A 21,338-nucleotide genomic window follows, 5' to 3' on the forward strand; every position below is an offset into this window, starting at 1 on the left:
TCAGATCCATGTATTGAAGTTACATCATCACAATCATAAAGGTGCACGTCACCATTTTTTTGCTTGTTTGTTCATTTTCTGTGTGCCATGTAATGTTTGGTCGGGGTGTTCAATTAAAATTTAAGGAAGTCCGGTTGGAGAATATTTCCTCAAAGGTCCAGAATGCATTATAATTTAATGCAATATATTTTGAATATATTTACCTTATAGTTGGTTCACTGTCTGTATGCAGTCAACAACTGGCTGTCAAGTAAAAGAAAGAGAACATTAGTATCCATCCATCCATCCTCTTCCACTTACCCTTTTCAGGGTCGTGATGGGGCTGGAGCCAGCTGTCATAGGACGAGAGCCAGGGTACACCCTGTACAGGTCACCAGCCTGTCACAGGGCCAACACAGAGAGACAGACAACATCCACACTCACACCTGTGGGCAACTTAGAATCACTGATTAACCTAACCACAGTAACTGCATGTCTTTGGACTGTGGGAGGAAACCCACGCAGGCACGGGGAGAACATGCAAACTCCACACAGAGAGGCCCGGGCCGAGGCGGAGACAACAGTGATAACCACTGCACCACCATGCTGCCTGAAAGTACCAGTAGTATTATAGTAGTTCAATGTTTATTATTAAGTTTCACACTGACCTGGAGGGTACTTTAGTAATAATAATAAAAAAATACTGTTCTTTTATTGTTTCAAGTAAAATGAGGTTTGCATTAAAAATTACAAATTTTAAAAAGAGCTTTTGAAAACAAGGCGAGTAAAGACAAATTACAATTTTGTCAAAAAGAAAATGAATTGCATCATCTCAAGTTGAAGAGATTAATCCCCCTAAACTGCAAACAAATGAGCAGATGCTTTCCTTAGCACAGCAGAATACAGCTGATCTTGGCTCTGTGACAATGCATTTGAAACTGCTCCCTGTGTGCTTTAGGAAGAGCTGCAGAACAAACGAACTCTTAAGTTTCAGCTCCAGTGGACAGAAGAGGCTGAAGCAGCATTTGAAGCACTGGGGTTCCACTCTCTGACTCCCCGTCTCTTCACTGAAACGCCAGCATCAGCACGTTTACTCAGCTGACTACAAAAAGGATTTTTCCTTTTTCTCAAGGATGATGTGTGCTCCTCATTCTGATTTTTTTAAATCACCAATGGTATGTGATGCTGTACAACAGATAAATGGAGTGCAGAGGCTTCAGAACTTGTCTTTGAATCCTCCGGTTTTAAAGACTTATTCAGCATTAAAGTGATCCGCTGTCAGTATTTCCTGTTATACAGGAAACAATAACTTGATATTTAATTCGCCAACTTTATTTTCCAAATTGTAAACAAATACAGTTTAAAAAAGCTCTTATGTAACTTGGTTTAACGCAGTAATCTGAACTGTCCATCGAAGTGACCAATCACATTAGGCTGCAAAAAGATTGGTTGATTCAAGTGAGCAGGATTCAGCTGTGAGAGCTTGAAGCTCACATGCTCGATGGCTTCTTCTGCTGCTGAGTTCTAAGTGTGCGAGGTTAAACGCTCATCGACATAGAAGCTGTTCCAAACAATATTCACAGCTTGGAAAATAAACCGTTGGATACTGTCCTCTTCACATTTCACGAGGACAAAGTTGGGGGACGGAGCTGCACCAAACAAATACACTGACATTTTGCATTCATTCATAATCTTACTATGATTTCCATCAGGCCAGCAGAGGAACTGTAACAAACCTCAATCTTCAACTGGAACATTCGCTTGGTGGAACATTGCTTCGACATCTGCAGCAATGATGACCTTTTCTTTACAGAGTCTAGTCGTAGTCCTTGAAATGTAGCTCTGTAGGTAAATACCACTCAAACATTTTCCTCTGTGGATGCACAAACCCCGGGCGTGGTATCATTACGATCCAAAACATTGTCTGATACTTTCTCTGCATAACCTTTGAATATCATGTTAGACGCAAAGTTTGTGTAATGTGAATGAAACAAAGAATTTCTCACAAATCTCCTTTTCAAGTTGAATGCTCACTGTTCTGCAACTCGTCTGATGTCAGGCGTGAACATTTGCCTTTTCTTCAAAGGTAATACAATAAAATAATAACTGTTAACTAACTTGGTAGACTTTGAAACTAGATCCAAGAACTGCAGGTCTTCTTTCGAAGGTTCTCCATCATCTTTAACACACTCAGCCTTAAACCGCCGCTCCCAGAGCTCATCTGATCTTCTCCACTGACGTCCTGTTGACACTTATTGCTGATTGTACCTGAAAATGATCATTTTTTTTCTCCTAGTGATCCATTAACTTTCCCATTTTAGTTTTGAGAGCGTAGAGCCTATTTTCAGCTCCAGTGGTTCCAAAGCCTTAGTTACATGTGGACCAATCAGAGAGTCAGTTTCAGGCAGATAAATATGGCTCAGATGAGGCCACTGAACAATATAATACTGATGATGAATGTTTCTTTTGTACACAGGCAAAATGCTCCATGTACACATTTCAGGAACAGCATTAAATTCATTGCTGCCTAAACTGCAACCTCCAACCTTGAAACAACACTGCTTTCTACAACCTTCTTTAGACCTTTGTCTGTTCCTCCTCCTTCCAACATTTGGCATGCTGTCACCTGACTGTATTTCATCCCATACATCTGATGATGGCTTAATGTCTGACTGAAGAGAGGAAAAGTAATGTTGAGCCTCAACTCCATGGGAGCCTCCACAAGTGGAAAAAGAAGTATCTGAATTTGCAGCCACATCATCCGTTTGCAGAAAAGGTTTTCCTGGCTCAGGAAGCTCATGTTTCACATCAAGTCTGTGTTGTATTTGGTTGAGCAGTCAAACCGGGCACTCTGTGATTGTTGCTCCTCCTCGGGACACAATAACTGATTCGTGTGCTGCATCATCTTGCATTCCTTTAGCTTTGAAGCGCTCGTTTCTTCTCATTTTTCTGTTATGAATCAACCGCACAGCTTTTCTTTGCTGAGACCCTCACCAGCCATCTCACAGCCCTCCCGCCCTGCTGCCATCTGGGAGAAGGTTCAGGAGCGTGAGCTGTAGATCCAGGAGACCCTGTGACCTTCTCTGAACATTTGCACAATTTTTGTTTTGCACAGCCACACCTGAGTGTGTTGACTGTGACTGAGACAAACCTTTCTGACACTGGGCAGCACATTTTGCTCCTAATGTCTGGATAGTCTTGAGATTTCATTGTACCTGCACAGATTCAAGACATCCTGTGTCAGATGCAGCAGAACATCACTGAGCCTCCTCCATGTTTCCCGGTAGGTACAGTGTTCTTTTCTTTGTGTGCTTCATCTGCAAATACAGAGCTGATGTGATCACGAAGCTCCAGTTCTGTCTCATCTCTCCAGAGGACGTTCTCCCAGAAGCTTTGTGGCTCATCAATATGCATTTTGCTAAATTCCAGTCTCACATTTTCATGATTTGCTTTGACACACACACTCTGACATGTTTCCATGTGTGACTGCTATCAGGATCCAATCAACATGGCTTCAGTGGAAGGCCTCTGTGGCAGTGGAAAATGATGATGAGGATGCTGTCGATCTTTTCTGAGATTATGATGTTATTATAAATCCAAATAATTGATCTTTTGTTCTACACTGTAAAAATAGGTGAAAATAGAGAAAACCCCTTGAACGAACCCAAACATGTCACTGCTGTATCTCGGTGTGATCATCTTTACTCAGAAGTGCTCGAGGGTTGATGGTTCAGGATCGTAATGAGTATATGCAGACGAGCAAAGAGACCCTCAGTGATGTCCTGCATGTTACTACAAAGTGAGATTAATGTGTTAGTGAACTGCCGAGCTCAAAATCAGCTTTCGGTGTCACAAAAATGGCAGTTTTTACCCAGCTAAGTGCAAACTTCACTGGTTCTGTCCGCGCTTTTATACTCTGAGCACTCAAATGTGCTTTATACAACACATCTCATTCACACACTTTCATTCATACAAAAACTTTCTACATCTGAGTGCTTTCTGTCTAACGTTAACACACAATCATGAATGAAAGCATTGGGGGCAACTCAGGGTTCAGAATCTCGCCCACGGACACTTTGGTATACAGACTCGAGCCTCCAGGCACTGAAACACCAACGTCGGATTAGCAGGTGACCTGCTCTGCCTCCTGAGCCACAGCCACTCCAAATCACGATGGTAACTTATGCTGAACACGTTTGGGGGTTGGTCATGTTTTGGTTAAAAATTGTCCAGAAGCGCCACACGTATTCTTTTATTTATAGTGTTTTAAGTGTGCTATAGATTCTCTGCTGCAAGAATACATCTTACACATGCAGCCCGTTCAGTCATTCCTTAATAAACCCACCAAACGCACCCCGGGTGTAACGTGCATCACAACGTGCAGACAGTGCATCACATTGGACCTGGAACTCTGGAGCAGGAGGAGACTCAGTTCTTTTGGTGATGCAGAAAAACGTATAAACCTTAGATTTGGTTCTAATCTGCTGCCAAGTCTGTTTTACAGCATTAGAATTACAGTTACTGGAACATCGAGAGTACCTGTTCAATCAATAACGTTCATTTAAAAAGAAATGTGTTTAAATATGTCTCACAGCAGCACTGAGAGTGCACACAGGTTTTAGGTTTTTTTGCATAAGCTAACACAAAGAAAGCCCGGCTTTGTGGCGCTTCCTTTGCTCATGGCGGCAGCAGACTGCACCCACATGTGGTCGAACCAGAGAGCTGCTGGGAACGATCAGCTGCTTGCTGCAACTTACCTGTATGAGCTCCCCCTGAGCACACAGCAGCTCACAAACACCACCAACACCATCACAACAGTACTATTTGGTTTTGCAAATATTGTTTTATTAATCCTTTTGTCAGTTTGTAATATATAAATTACTTTTAAAAAATGTGAGAAGCAGATGCACTCACAAGAAGAACATGGCGTGAAAACACAGGAGTTTAGAAAACCTAGACTGTGTTTACAGGAGCCATTTAGCCAGCCAAGGTCCATTTCTCCCAGAATCCTTTGCTGCCTCCCCAACTGTATTCATCTGGGGTTGTTGTTTTGTTTTTTTCGAAGGGGGGGTGGTACAGAAGATCAGGGCATTTTTTTGTTTAAAAAAGTTAGATCATCATCATCTTCCGTGTGCCTGCTCCCTTTCCCGTGTCTCCTGTGGTGCTCAGTCCATCCAGATCAGTGCAAAGTCGGGGAGTCTCACAGCAGCCAAAGCCCAGGAACATGGGGGGTGGGGTGGGGGGGGGTGTAATGGTTGTGTTGGCAGACTAAGGCGTGTGGCGATGTGCCCGCTCCTCCTCCTCAAAGCTCACATTTCATTCACTATGTCTTCGTGCTCTCCTGCCAACAGGTCGCCATTAGCACTGATTATGTTGTCTTGGTAACCAGGAGGCATGAAGGCCAGGCTGTAGGGATAGATCTTATGACAGGCGGCTTGGTAAGCCTCAGCTGCCTTCTGTTGACCCTCACCTAGCTGGCCGTCACGCAGCGCCTCGAGCACCTCGGTACAGATCTGCAGCACAACACACACACAGTCAGTTCAGTTGAACTACAGTGGACGCACAGCAGCTATCACAGAGTGTTGACAGCAACTCATCACAAACCTGGATGCTCCGTCCAGACAGCGATTCATCCAGGGCTGTGGCTATCTCACAGGCCATCTTATCAGAAGAAGACTCCAGGTAGACCATCATCTTAGCAGCTGAGAACACAGAAACACAAACAGAGACACAATGATTCCAAACTCTAGTTACAACACTGAGCATCAGGCATGTAGGAACAACTGACAGAGTTTGTACAGTTCTAATGAGCTTGAACGTCAGTATTTAGTATGAACACCTTCATTCATCAACACAGCCTGAACGCTCTCATTTCTTTAAGCAGGAAGACTTCTCCGGGCTTCTTTAAGAACATTCCAAAGCGCTGCTCTGATCCCGCAGGGCTTTAGTGATCTTGAGGTCCGGGCTCTGGAGAGGCCAACGACTGACAAAGTTCCACTGTGTGTGTTTTTATTCAGGTATGCTTTTACTGCACTGGCAGTGTATTTGGCTGCATTTTCATAGTGAAAAATGAACCTACTGTCAATCCGACTCTTTCTAGATGACACTGCATGATGGATCAAAATCTGACTGTAATTTTCTGCATTTATAATTCCATCAATTTTGACAAGATCTTAGTGGCTGATGCTGTTGCTGACGTTTATGTTTGTGCAGGTGTGTCTTAATTATCTTTCAGTTGTGTCCCAGTGTTTTACATGCAGCACCGGCCAAACACAAACATAAAATTTTTCCTTCCTGAGTGCGCTTCAGGTTACTAACAATATGAGACCTAATAAAAATATCAGTTATGGCATTTTTCTATAATGATGTCAGGGCTGCAGCGCTACCTGGTGGCAGATCGCTGCATAACATTTAGGAGAACCATTTACATCAATTACAGGTTGTTACTGACAATTAGGCTAACTGACCAGTATGTCTGGTACGACTGGTGACAATAATGACGATTAGTCATTGAGTTGACTAGCTGGACAAATCCCTACGCACAAGGTAAGGGAGAACAGAACTTCAATCACAATAACAACAGACCTGCAGTCTGACAGAAGGCCATTACGTGTCACCTCTAAAGACTCTCTTTCAGACACACATTAAGGAGATTTCTGGTACATCTGCACCCACAGGGTCACGGCCCTCTTCACTTCTGTCAGAGATTCAGGGAAATGTTGTGCGTTCCGTACCAGCCAGTCGGTGCGGGATGGAGTTGGAGTGTTGGCTCAGGTAGTTCTTGTTGAAGCTCTGAGGGTTGCTCTCTCCAAACAGCCTAGAGATCTCCTGCTTCAAAACTGTTCTCACTGCCTCTGCCAGGTCCGTGCTCTCACTCACTGTACGTACAATAAGACAAACGGAGCCCAGAGAAGATTTAAGAGGTGAGCAACAACCTGACAATGCAGCACAGTTCATGAAGCTCACAGGAGGTCGTACTCACCTCCTTTGAAGAAGCGGACTAAACACTGATGCAGCCATGGGTTAGAAGGTTCTATGGCGACAGCCCTCTTGATAGACTGCAGCATCAGCAGGTATTTCTCTGGAGAAAGGGAGAGAGACAAATTTAAAGTTGTGTGTAATTTTTTGCAGAACTTAAAGCATCTAAAAATATGTCTTTGTCCATCTTAGATCTCTTCTGTTATCACGCTGCTTTGTGCGAGCCAATCAGCCTCTGTTCCATGTGCTTACTGTGACATTTAAGCTAGCCTGACCCCCAGAAATAGCCAAATGAAAAGTGGACTTTAAAAACAGGGCTTATCAAACCAGCTGGGAGGCAGAGGACCTGTTTGTCTGTGATGTGCGGGGAATTGGTAGAGTGGTGGGACAGATGCGGGAGAAGATGCAGCGGGAGACCTGAACATGTGAGCTCACAGTCTATCACGTCATCACACACCAGGAAACATTGTGCAGCAAAGTCCAGAAGGTGGAGCAAGTCAAAGCACTGTAACACAGACGGTTTACTTTATAAGAGGCAAAGGTTTAACGCCGGGTGATCGCTGCTGAAGTGCCCGTTTCTTGCCCTCAATAGCGGCGAACAGCTGATTGAGACGTGGCGTATCAGCTCGGAGTCGGCTGATCAAAGGAACGTTGATCAGCTGGCGTATTACCGTAACTCCGCAACCGTTTGTCCTATCGAAAAAATGCAAACGGTTCCTGAAAGCCCAGAAATTGCGCGTCACAGCCATATAGGGGTATTACGGTATTTGTTGCCGGAAGTCTGCGAACGGCGGCACTTTTGAAGTATGTTGTGTCACATGGGACACATTCGGTGTTAAACCTGAACTGTCCCTCAGTTATGAAGCAGTGAGCTCAGGCTGCTGCGGGGCTTCCCATGATGCAATGAGCATTTCTTCTCCCCTCACCTTTTTTCACGCCACATGTGTTTGCATACCACTATTGCATTTAATCATCAGTAATTATTCAACTCTGGCTCTCTCCCCATAGTTTGCCTTTTGTCCTGTCTCTCTGCTCTTTTCTCTTTCCCCTTACCACCACCCGGTCGGGCCTGGTTCTGCATGAGGTTCCTTCCTGTTAAAAACGAGGTTTCCCTTTTCATTATCAACAAGTGTTTGTTCAGAGGTGGTTCTCTGATTGTTGGGGTTTTCCCTCAAATAATATAAAGCACCTCGAAGTGACTGTTGCTCTGAACTGGAACTATGTAAATAAAATTTAAATGAATCTATATTCCCACCTTCACCTATAGCCACACGTTCTGGGTAGTGACCAAAAAAATTAAGATTGTGGATCCAAGTGGCAGAAATAAGTTTCCTCTGAAGGGCAGCTGGGTTCTCCCTGAGTAATAGGGTGAGGAGTTCAGCCATTCAGGAGGGACTCAGAGCTGCTACTCCTGCACATCGACAGGAGCCAGCTGAGGTGATTCAGGCATCTGACTAGATGCCTCCTGGACACCTCCTGAGTGAGGTGTTCCAGGCATGTCCTACTGCGAGGAGGCCCCAGGGCAGACCCAGGACATGCTGGAGAGACTGATATCTGACTAAGATGCCTAATAAGTGTTCTGAGCATGTAACACTGAGGAGAGACCCAGACAGTCTCAGGACACACTTGGGAATGCCTTGGTGTCCCCCCTGGATGATCTGGCTGGGGCATGGGAGGTCTGAGCGTCCCAGCTTAGACTGCTTAGATTAAGCAAAAGAAAAGAAATACACGGATGGATGATTCAGAGCACATATAATGGAACAACTCTGTCATCTTCGTGCTCTAGTTCTGCTTTTAAATGTGTTGGCTCATCATCAACACTCCCAGGTGCATCTTCATCTGCAGAGCTGGTATCAAAGCAAACGCTGCTCTGCACTAATCCTGAAGCCTGCACCATCAAGTTACTGAGAGAATAAACTAAAGATCCTTCTGGATCACCTAGTCTGGCTTTAGGCAATGAAACAGGAGAGACAACAGAACAGAATCGAGCTTACTGTCATTTTTACAGACAAGTAGCAGGAAGCTAAGCAAGTACAAATAGATCTGGAGGTGTGCATTTGAGTAAGTGGGTAAATTATCTGCAAAATAAAAGCTGGTACCACTAAATATTTTGTAGAGGAGTTTTAGTGCTGGCAGCCTCAGTCTGACCTTTCCTGAAGTAGATCTCGAAGGCCAGCAGGTGAGTTTCGATCTTTTTGCGCACCAGGTTCTTAAGAGGGATCAGGAACTTGACTGCCTCATCCAGAGGATTCTCTGGCTGGAAGAGAAAGTTGTTCCATTATTAATGTGTATCAGTGAGGCCAGATGCACCTGCCACGCCGACACAACGAGAAATCATGAGCCCACCTTGGCCAGTTTGTCTGGTATTAGTTCCTCTTTAGGCCCGCCAATCTCCTCATCGTCATCCTCCTTCTTCTTCTTCTGGTTCTTAAGCTGCTTCTCCTTCTCTGCGTGCTTCTTCTCCTCTTCTAACTGGGCCTTCTTCTGGGCTCTTCGCTGTTTGTTGCGCAGTTTCTTCAACTCCTTGTCTGTCAGATTTTCTACAGAGCAGAAAGAGAAAAGCTATCCTATTATTTTTGCTCATTTTTAAATGTTGCACAAAAAAAAAAAAATTCAGCCATAGAACCCTGCTGTGCCTCACACTCGAGCTTTGTGTGCCCGCTACATCTGAAGACCACAAGGTGACATCACCACTTCTTCCCTCTGTGCAAAATGAAGCCAAAGTTTTCTGAAACCCTCTGCCACAGTGAAGATTAGTATCAGCTGTATATCTAATATCTGAATTATAAAACCTGTTTTGTTTGTCACAGTGTGAGACTTTTACTACACAGTTCTGATCAAATTTTAGCCAAAAACATACTTTCAAAATAATGGTAAAAGAAAATCACAATATTAATAGACTTTTTTGGGAGAGGAAAAGAAGAAACAAAAACAAAAACATACAAACAAACAAACAAAAAAAAACACAGGGGCAGCATGGTGGCATGATGGTTAGCACCATTGCCTCACAGCAAACAGGTCCTGGGTTTGAATCCACCATATGGGCGAGGCCTTTCTGTGTGGAGCTTTATATGTTCTCCCCGTGTCTATGTGGGTTCTCATGCAGTGGGTTTAGCTTAATTAGCCCTGTGACAGACTGCTGACCTGTCTAGGGTGTACCCTGCTTCTTGTATTATGGATGCTGGGATAGGCTCCCGCAACCCTAAAAAGGACAAGTGGAAGAAAATGAATGGATGGGGGAAAAAATTCATCCTTAACTTTCTCTATTGGAGCGTTTTGAGGTTCAAGACAACTGACATACAAGCAATGTGGGCTGGGTGGGTTCAGTGTGTTCATTCCAGTGGTTATGACTGGAACAAACACCAAAGCAAGAATGTAAACCAAAATGTACAAAGATATGCAAGTCTAAAAAAGATTGTAATTTGTTACCATCTCTCATAATGAAAATAAGTAGACTTGGCTACACCCATGTGCACAAATGCCACTGATAAATGTGGTAACTCTGCGCAGCTAAAATACAGCAACAAACAACAAGCCAGTCAGTAACAACCTGTAAGCACACCTGTGAATGAAGGCACAGCATTTTATCTGAACAGCTAGCAGTAAGTCAGAGTTCACGCTGCAGTAACACAGAGAGTAACTATACTGCTGCTGGACTGTATTGCAAAGCACAGCCCAAGTCTTGTGTGAATTTGCACCTGACATGCTGTCTAAAATTTCAGACGTAGTTCCAACAAAGCCCCACACTGACTGTCGAGAGGATGAAGGAAGGCAAAAAGAAAAAAAATATGCACAATAGTTCTGGACTATTATAATAGCAGCTCTGTGTTTGGTGCAATATAGCAGATAATCTGAAGTGGAACTTTTCCTTTATTATTTACAGATATGGCGAATCTGTTGGAGATCACAGGCAAATTCCCAGGTAATGCTATCCCTGTGTGAATGGACCTAATGACATCAAATTGCAAAACTGAGAAGTGTTAACTTTATTTTTCGTTCTTTGCTTTTTGGGGTTTTTTTTGTTCAGTTTTTTTGTACATTTTCTGCACTGTCCCAGCTTTGCAAATTGTGTTTTTATGAACCAATTACAGAGCACAGAAGCAGGTTTTTGTTATATGCAGCTTTCAGGGAAATGTGTAAAAATCTTTCTGCTATAAAACTCAACTTGTGCAACTAGTGCTCTACACATCTTTGCAAAGAATCTCTCAAAGATTGAACATGCCAACACACTCCCTGGGCTGCTCTGAAAACAATAAAATCTTCTTTAACAATCTGCGCTTCACAAGCTAAATAACACACAGACACACTGACCGGTGTCTGCCTGGCTCTCCTTGTTGTTGTCAGTCAGAGGTTTGTCGTGCAGGGTCAGGTAGATCTGGATGGCAGTGCGAGCAGCTTTGTAATAGAACGGGTGCTGCCGCAGGACATCCTCCAGCTTCAGCAGGTCCACGTAGGAGCGGAGCGTCATCTTCCTCATGCAGTAGGTGTGGAAGTCAAACTGGTCATCAGTGATCTCCACAAAATGCTGATGGACAGGAGGAGGGACAGCTATGATCAGCAGCTATGCTCAGAGAACTGCACTCGGACGTTAACGACAATTGTAGGTAAACTCGGTTGAATTTTAAGATTGAGATTTTGTAGAAATCACCTGTGAATGTTAGACACAGGAGGTATCATTGAACTGAAGTTTTTAGGATTCAGATCAGAAACATAAGTTCTATTTTCTACCAAATACACACAAAAACACCACAAACATGACTTATTGTAGTCCCTCATGATACGGACCAATGGAGGATTTGGTGTGTGTCACACACAGTTTACTGACACGATGAGACGTGTTAGTTTGAGGTAGAAGTGATTAGTTGTCATTCCCACAAAGACTCGTGCAAAGATGGTGTTCTAGCCAGCAGCTGATTGCCCGGCACTGCACAGTTCACTATTGGAACTGTTAGCTCACAAACACAAAGCAGGGAGAAAATGGCTCCAGCCATTTCAACCCTGTTCAGTTCAAGTCACTTATACATGATCAGGATTCTAGCCAGAAAAAAAATTTCAGCCCCGGTGCGCATGTGTTGGAAAGTGGGGGGGGGTTATTAGCATTAGCTTGCTAATGCTAACTGCTAAATGCAGTGCCGGCTTGCTAATTCAGTGACAGTGAACAGCTGGATAATATGTATGTAATATTCTGTGATAATGGTAGGTCTTGCAGGTCACTGAAAGCAGCTGAATCTGATTGGACCATGTGATGATGATGATGGCAGGGAGTCAACATCAAGAAACCCTCAGTTTCACGCTGGTTGCTGTTTTGTCCCGCAAAATCAATGTGAACAGGACTGTCGCAGGATACCGTGTGCACATTGTGAACGAACCTGGCCGTGCCCGGTGGTAGATTGCAAATTGTGGTGAAATAATACTATAGTGCAATGATCTAGCCAGAGGGGAAAGAAAGAAAAAAAAAAATCCGTCTGGTATCGATGACGGGGTGGTGTGTGCGGAGTGCGCCCACTTGCTAATTGCAGTGACAGAACAGTTTTGATAGTGAACCGGTGAAATTCTCAGCCCGGCGCAAGAGACAACCTCAGAATGGCGCAGCGCCGGGCGATCAACCGCTGGCTAGAAGCCTGAGGATATGTGAGTTAACTGGGATCAAAGAGCTGTGCAGTTAGCAAGGCATAAACAAAGGTTTCCTACATTTAATTTAAATGTTTGCATTTACCACAAAGGTGGAATGTGTGAATATAAACAACAAACTCACTCTCTCGATCTCATGGCACTTCTTCAGGGCCTCTCCAAACTTGTTCATGCCTTTGTAGGCCAAGGCACACTCTGTCTGGAACCACATGCACTGCATCTCATTCAGGTTCTCCACCGCTGACGTGCCCTCCTGGAAAACACAAACTTCTGCTATTACTTTGTGTTGCCAAAGACAAACTGAGGCCAATGACGTGAGCTGGAGTAAAGGTAGCTGAAGGACAGGTTTATGTAAATAACCAGGTTCATGTACTCAGATCACATCCAGCTTTGACCGTCATATTTGACTTCATAGCATTCAGCTGGCAGCAGCATTGTTTCAGCTCAGCAGTATTACATTGGCTGTGTCACAAAGAGTGATACAAAAGGGAATGCAATCTATTTTTATAGATGTCTATTTTCATTAGCTTTAAATTTGGTTTCAGTTCATTTCCAGAGTTTGATGTTCCACACTGGGTTTGCTCATTTCAGTTTATTTTTTAATTGTTCAGAAATGTTTTAGGTTTGTTTTTATTAGTTTCATTATTTTTACATTCCCAAATCCCCCAAAATTGGGAGGCTGTGTAAAATGTAAATATACCAAACAAAACAGAACAAAATCTACAGACTCATATTTTATTCACAGATAACAGACAAAATATCTACTGATTAAATAGAAAATGGACTATTTTAATAAAAATATTAGCTCATTTTGAATTTAATGGCAGCAATGTGTCTTAAAAAAGTTGGGACATGGCCATATTCCCCACTGTGGGACATCCCCTGTTCTTCTAACAGTCTGTAAACATCTGGGAACTCAGACTAGTTGCCGGACATTTGACAGAGAACTGGATTCTAGCTGCTCAACAGTCTTAAGTCAACAGTCGTTTCATGATGCACCAAATATGTTCAGTTGGTGAAAGATCTGGACTGCCAGCAGACCAGTTCACCACCCTGTTGCATCCACTCATCACAGGAATGAATGTCATGGTATTTTTTCAATAACCTGTCCTGTCTGGCAGCTTTTATGATCAGAATCATTATCTGAATGCACTGTTGTGGGCGCCTGGGTGGCTCAGTGGTGAAGCCGGCGACCACATACACATGCGGCGTTGCGGTGCGGGCGGCGTGGGTTTGCGTCCCGGCCCGTCGCCAATTTGCCTGCATGTCTTCCCCTGTATCTTTCCCCCATTTCCTGTCACTCTCCACTGATGATAAAAGCCACTGTGGCCAAAAATGCAAAAAAAAAAAAAAAAAAAGACTGAATGCACTGTTTTTAATTAATTTTCCCAAGATGAGCTTAATAAACTGTCTATAGATGTTAGATTCACTGTCAGTGTGCGCACAAGGCACACAATGAAATGATCGTTCCAGATTCACTCATCCAGAGACGAGCATCTGCGGTCATGCAGCCAGAGACGGGCGCTACCGTTAGGCAATGTGGTTTAAGTGTCTTGCCCAAGGACACAACGCAGCGCAGGTACAGGGGCTTGAACCTGCAATCTTCCGTCTGCAAGGCGAGCGCCTACCCACTGTGCCACTGCCACGAAACACCTATAGGTAAACACCTGCTCTTGTTAGTCTTTTTCTTTTATTCATTTAATCATTTTTATTCACATGTATACATGTGAAATACAACAACACCAGAGCTGGCAGGTAAGAGGAAAAAAACAGAAAAGGGAAAAAAAATAAGAGATGTGACAAGAGACAAGTAAGTATCAACTGCTCCACCTGCAAGAAAACATGCAAAAAAGGACAAACAATAATAAACAAAAGAAACGAACAGAAAAACAAAAAGACCCAGGAGAGCCAGGCTGTCCACGGCCTCCCAAAAGCACTAAAGACCCAAGGCCACGCATCCCATCCAGATGGCAACTGTGTGTGCACCCCACAAGAGGAAGGAGGAGGGGCCCCAGAGAACCAGAGACAACAAGTAGCTCACGCCGTCAAAGGCCGGCCACCCCAGCATGAGCCAAGAACAGGGCCAAGGGAACGGTCCAACAACCACACCATAACATCTGACCACGCTCCCTGGAACCAACATCCTGGTGGAGGCAGCAACAACCAGCTAGGAGCAGTAGAGGGGTAACCCCCACCATCCACAGCTATGGCCTACAGGGGCCAAAGCTCAGCAAAGTGGGATATGGCTCCACGGGTGGTTAAAAATAACAGAGCTAAGACCCTGTGGGATGTCCAGATACAGACAGACAAACCTGTGATGGCTAACCCACCGGACAAGCAGAGGAAGAAAACCGTAGTGATAGATGTAGCAATTCCAAGTGACGGCAACATCAAGAAGAAACACGGCAAACTACATACCATATACATGTACACGCCTACCTAGCTCTATCTTGATCGATAGATCAATATAGTTAAAAGCTGCAAACAAACAAAAATATGTCCTCAAACTTGGAGACAAAACAGCAGCAGTTCAGGTCTACACCTTCATTGCCCGTCACATTCAAACTCTCTCTCTCGATCACTGACAGCACTCAGGGACAATAACACATGCCATCTCTCTTACTCGTGTGAACTTGGAGCACATCTCCTCTGCTTCCTTGATGAGGCCAGCCTTCAGCATGTACTTGGCACACTTGGAATTGATGAAGCGGTCTGCAGTGTCCAGGGCCTGAGCCTCGTCCATCCACCGAGCAGCTTCCTTTATGTTGCCTGCGTGCTGCAGTGCAGAGGAAGCAGGTTAGGAAAGATGAAAAAAGGGCATAAAATAGCATCTGTGTGTACAAAGCTTTCCACTAAACCTTGTAGATCTTGGCCTTGATGAGGAAGAGCTCAATGAGTGTGGGTGTGCTGTCGATGGCTGCATTAATATACTCCAGAGCCAGGCCGGGCTGGCCAATGAAGTCAAAGTGCTGTGCCAGGAAATACTGTACCCACAGCAGGGTGGTAGGGGGTTCCTCCTTTCCATCATCTGTAGACACATTCAATATAAGTCTCACTGAGCCCCACACATTTATACGTCATTTACTGAAGTCACAAAAATAAAGGTGATGGAAAAAGTTATGACCAAGCAGCACTCACCATTTTCACTAAACATTCGACAGCTTTGTAAACAGGTTTCATAGCCAACTACTAATTCTTCAATAACTGTAACCTGCATACAGAGAAAACAACTTTATCCCTTTATATTTGAACAAGTTTTTCAAAATAAAAGCAGTTATTTTAAAGGTCATCCTGCATACCTTTTGTTGATCAGCGTAGAGTGATTTTAGGGTAGTAAAGACAGGTGGGCAACCTTTGCTCAAGTTCATCCTCAAGTAGCTGTCCAGACATTCACGAAATTTCTCCCCTGGCCAGCACAACACACAGCAAAGATACAGCAAAGTGAGATTTACACTCACTAAAGTGTCATTTACACTAACATATCATCACACTCATGAGCTGCCTTATTAATTTGTTGACATCAACTCTGAGTGCAAACACAAAGACAATGAAGGACCGTTTAAGTATCATATCCCAGGTTCTTTGAGTGTAGCCGCAGCCCCTAACAGCTGCTTCATTCCTATTTGTTGTGTCAGCGTATTCGATGAATTTTAAACTGTTGATGATGATATTTTAGAGGAGATGAATCCTACAAAGACAAACAAGTCCACCATCCAAAGTTGCTACTTTGATCCAACCAGCATCAGGCTGCAGCTTGAAGATTATCAGGGCTATGTGGAAGTTCTGTACACAACACCTGCACAAAGTGGAGCAGTAACATTTGCTTTTCACAGCTCCTTCCTATCAAAAACATAACTGCTGTGACCCTGGTGATGCTGCAGGGTTATTATTGGTCCAGCTGATTATTGGAGACAATCCCTCTCTCTGTAAACACAACTAAGGTGTATTGTCCCACCCCTGAATGGGTACAGAATCTTCTCAGCTGATGTTACACTAACACCTAAAGTAAGACTAACTTTAACAATTATCTATTTAACTATTATCCTGGTAGCTAAGCTAGCAGGGAGCCTCACACTGCTGCAAAGGAGTCAGTGGAAAACCTTTTTTTTTTAGTGAGCAATGAAAGTGTCAGGACAGTTGAGGATTAGGAAAACAAAGAAGAGCAGACTTAACTGCAGGAGAGGGGGAGACAAAGCAGTTTGTCTCAGTAAACTCAGGAGTAAAAGTGACAGATTTAACCATACTCATTTTTATCTGTAGTTCCTGGCAGGCTGACGGCTTATTAAAAATGTTGAAGAAAAAAAACATAAGCAGTGAAAAAGAATAGGTGAATAACATCATTACAATGTGGTATTTAAAAAAACACACAAAATAAAAGGAGGAAAAAAAGCATATATGCAAGCCTCATCAGTCCATTCCTACTAAGTTTACCTGTAAGGAAATTAAGGGGCAGTCTTCGAGGAACCAGGCCTTTAGGAAACTTTACCCAGGACTCCTCATAAATGTTCTGACGTGCCTCTATACTGCCTGAAGAGACAGAGGAGAAAAATGATCAGGCACCATATCATCCTCAACCAATACTGCAGTGGACAGTTAGTACCACACATTCACACCACATCCCAAAGGTGTTTTACTGCATTCTGGTCACTGGGAAGCCTCCACAAGTCCACTAAATCCACTGTTTTGTTTATGAAACCAGTCTGAGACACAACTGTTAATTCTCTTGTTGAAAGCAGGCATTAGAAGACAAACTGTGGCCATAAAGAACACGGTCAGCAGCAGACAAGACGGGCTGTAGTAAGACCAAGAATACATTCCCCTCACCAATAAAGCACCTGAACTGTTGACACAGAGCCGTAGGCTCCATGGATCCATGCTGTTGATACCAAATTCTAACATCTGCAGCCTCAGCAGACACACACACAGACTAGGCTAAGCTTTCACTTCAACGTGCACTGCAGCTTCAGATTATGGTTCTCAACTCAGAGAAGAGGAACATCACATGATCTGCTGCTGCTGAATCCTGCCTGCCTCTAGGTTTGGATGCGTTGTTCAGTGTGGGCTGCTTATCTGCTCAGCATAGTCATAAGAAGCACTTTGCTGTATGTGTGCTCCAACCAGTCAGGAAGTTCTTCTGACTCTCTCTTCAACAATGAGTCTCAGTGTGTCAGTACGTTTATTAGCAGGAGTTTCAGGCTATAACTAATATGCACAAAATAGATTTCAAGGAGCTGCTGAAAACCCTGTAAATAAATGAAGAAGCAAATCAAAAGAGACTTCAATCCATCTGTGCTGACTCCAACATCACGTTCATACTCAAGATTACGTTTATTTATTTACTCATTCTAATGTTTAATGTGAAAATCTCCTGATAAAAGTCAAAAGGTAAAATATTTAAGTCAATACAAGAAATGTTTACCCCACTAGGTGTACAGCACGTGTCAAATTCAAGGCCCGTGGGCTGGATAATTTATTATGGCTGTGATTAATTAGTGATTATTAGTGAAAACAGTTAGCCAGTGCCCCAACGATATTTGGGTCACACATCACCAGCTGCTGGTATCTCCTCCTCCTCACATGTCTGAAGTCATGCCATAAGTAGAGTAGAAAAGCGCTACATCCATTTACCATTCAGCCAGCATACATATTTATTGCTGATGCTCGTTAGGGAAACCAAAGATTTTGAAAAGCTACTGAAAAACTTGTTCCTCACAGAGTGGTGACACGATCTTCTGGAGAACTGATCGGTCAGCAGGCAGCGCATTCACACCTGTTCATCTCCAATCTGACCCTGACCTGCTCCACACCATAAGTTACCATGGCAATATATCCCGCTAAGAAGTGAACCACCTTCATACAGAAAATCCAGGGATAACCATGAAGTTAGCTGGAAAAACCGAAATCCTGCTTCAGGGTACAGCCCTCAGGAAGAGCATCCAGCCTAGAAGTCAACTTAAAACCCAAATCAAACATGTGGAGCTGTGGAGACCCCCGGGGACAAAGGAGGAACTGATAGTTTTTTACTATCACAGACAATATGAGCACAGCCCTACTGGAGAGGACAGCTTTCATAAACGTATGGTCAGTATACCTGAGTATTTGTAGTACTAATAATCATATACATAGACACAAGCAGATGATAAAACACAGAAGTGAACTGATAGGATTTGCATGATCCTTTAATAAATAACAATAACTGTGATATTGGATTAAAAAGTCCTCACCCGGCTTTAAGGCCTTTTCCAGGCCCTGGTAGTAGGCACAGTTCTCTGGGTTCCTCTCCTGGAGTCTCTGGTAGACCTCTGAAGCCTCCTGAGATCTCTCCAGCTTCAGCAGCACCTCTCCTACAAACACAAACACACACACTCAGAGATTACACACATTCAACACTAACTACACAACACACTGAAAGTGTGCCTTATTCTCAATAGGGTACCAAATCTATTTTGTTGGTAAAGACGTTAGAATGAAGGGAATAAATAGTTTCCTTATCAAAAGGAGCTCAACACTCTTTCCAGAAAAAAAACGGCAGACTTGACTGACTTATTTCACAACCCCCAACCAAACACTCAATGAGCAGCGCTTAACTAGCCCACCTCTGGTCTCCTCCACAGCCAGCTTGTCACAGATCTGTTTCTCATAGTTGTTGAGGTGATCAAGGGCCTCCTTGTGCAGGCCGGCTTCCCTTAGAACCTGGTTCTGATACAGCAGCAGTTCACTGTACTCATAGTCCACTTTGTCTGGCGATGTCTAAAAAAACACACCACATAAAAAAATAGAAAACTTGATTCAAAAACAAGTACAAGTGGAGCATGGCCGAGTGGACTGCCTAATATGTCTTAGGCTGGATGTTTTACTTTGAACTTCAAAAGTATATAATTATTATAATGTAGAGGCCAGCAGCACTGCCAGAGCCCCTGCTCATCCAAACTGATCCCCTTCCATCAGGGAAAAGATTGAGGACATTAAAGGCACGCTCCAGCAGACTGTAACAGCTTCTTCCATCACTCCCCCACCCCTCCGTTCGATAGGACCCCCACCCCCCCGGGAGACAGATGATGGATGCACAGTCACTTTCAGAAACTCTTTTCCCTTCTGTGCAATAGCTATCTGCCTCACTACCTGCACTGCCCGGTCTATGGACTCTTTTCCACTGACCAGGAGCCGTGCCGGTGCCAGTATTTGAACCGTTCAGCATTTTTTCCACCACAAACACACTCAGTGCTTGGCCAAAAAACAGGTTCAACTCAGGGCCCCGCAAGTTAGCTGGTCTCAAACCAAGAACGTGTGACGAAAGCGACAGAAGGGCGTGACTCTGCCATCTCAACATAAAGTTTTCTACCACTATTTCACTGCATGGTGTGCATTACATGAGGAAAGCGATGAAATTTTCACGGCTGTGAATTCGGTTGGGCTCTAAGGTTGAACTTGCTGCTCTGTATCACTTCATATCACAGATAAAAGGACACAAAGTGCGTACTTGTCATCTTGCTCTAATCGCTGTCTGTGCTGCACACAAACGCTGAAGTTTGGTTTGGACCGTAAAATGTGTTCGCAGCACAAGAAAGGGGAGCGTGTTCTCCCACGTTTGTGCCTTTCAGCTTCTGTGTCCAGACGAGGACCCGCCCACACTCATATGTAAAGGATCAGTTCACAAAGCGCGGTGGAAACGCGGGCCCGTTCTTAAGTGTTTCGCCGGTTTATTGAAACTGACACCAGCACTGGCACCTCGGAGGTGGAAACGTAGTATATGGGAACAGGGTTTCTTTCTTGACCACTCTAAACACTTTGCTGCTGAGTTAATTGTCTTAGTCGCTCGTTTTGGGTCATACAGAATAAAAAAATTAAATCTATTTTGTAAATCTCGGTTCATATTTCTGGTATTTTAACGACTTGTCACATGTTCATCTCAAGGCTTCAAAAGGAGTTCAGAAACCAGCGAGTGGCATCACAGTAGTTATACTGTCCATGCTTTTAACCTTTCCTCTGTCTGCGCATGTAAATCAGCACAGTCACTGACTTATCTGGCGTGTATTTTGTCATGGTTACTAAAATCGAGACTTTGTCTCCAGCAAAATATATTCTCAATGTTTGATGCAAAAAGTTTGCCCCTTTTTTGCTGGTCCGCTTTAATGGGAGTGATGCTCTGTTTTTGGTTTTGTTTTGTTGCTTTTTAAAGAGGATTATACATGAAAACGGTTATGCTGCATCTTGTTGCTCTTTGGAAATATGTAATATTTAAATAAATCTTTACAGTCCTGTTGAGCTGCTCACCTGCTGTGTTTTACGGAACTCCTCAACAATCTTGGCAGCCATCTCAAAATCCTCTAGCAGGTGATAAGCCACCGCATATCCGATCCACGAGGCCCGTTGGGCTGGACGGAGCTGTAGTAGCTGGTACCGAGTCTCCTGAAGAGAGAGCGACATCACACACATAAGCAGCAAAGTTACGTCCGCCACTGTCTATGTTTACTGACTCTCCACATTGTGCATGTTGGAGAGGGAATTAACTGACACTGCGTAATGGTTTGCTCAATCTCATCTAATGACCTCTATCTTATTACCTGGATTGTCTATTTGTTCATTACTCACCCTGTATCCCTCCAAGTCTCTCATCTGGATCTGTAGCAAGGAAAGGTCTCGGAGGATCTGCAGATTGTCCTTGTCCCACTTTAGAGCATTGCGGTAACACTTGATGGCCTCATCATACTTTTTATCCGAGCGCTGCAACAGGCCATACACGTGCCAGC

At 43.8% G+C, this 21,338-nt stretch overlaps 1 protein-coding gene across 1 annotated transcript in view; it reads right to left on the reverse strand.

Moving 5' to 3' along the window:
* Positions 1-4,802: 4,802 nt before the first annotated feature.
* LOC115786692 (N-alpha-acetyltransferase 15, NatA auxiliary subunit-like) overlaps positions 4,803-21,338 on the reverse strand; it is a 56,813-nt gene continuing 40,277 nt past the window's right edge. The window contains 6 exon segments of the mRNA XM_030739037.1: positions 4,803-5,492; positions 5,584-5,681; positions 6,714-6,857; positions 6,962-7,060; positions 9,106-9,214; positions 9,304-9,435. Coding sequence (XP_030594897.1) covers positions 5,289-5,492; positions 5,584-5,681; positions 6,714-6,857; positions 6,962-7,060; positions 9,106-9,214; positions 9,304-9,435 — 786 coding nt within the window. The 3' untranslated portion in view covers positions 4,803-5,288.

This window comes from Archocentrus centrarchus, chromosome 10 (assembly GCF_007364275.1).
Source record: "Archocentrus centrarchus isolate MPI-CPG fArcCen1 chromosome 10, fArcCen1, whole genome shotgun sequence".
Lineage (NCBI taxonomy): Eukaryota > Metazoa > Chordata > Actinopteri > Cichliformes > Cichlidae > Archocentrus > Archocentrus centrarchus.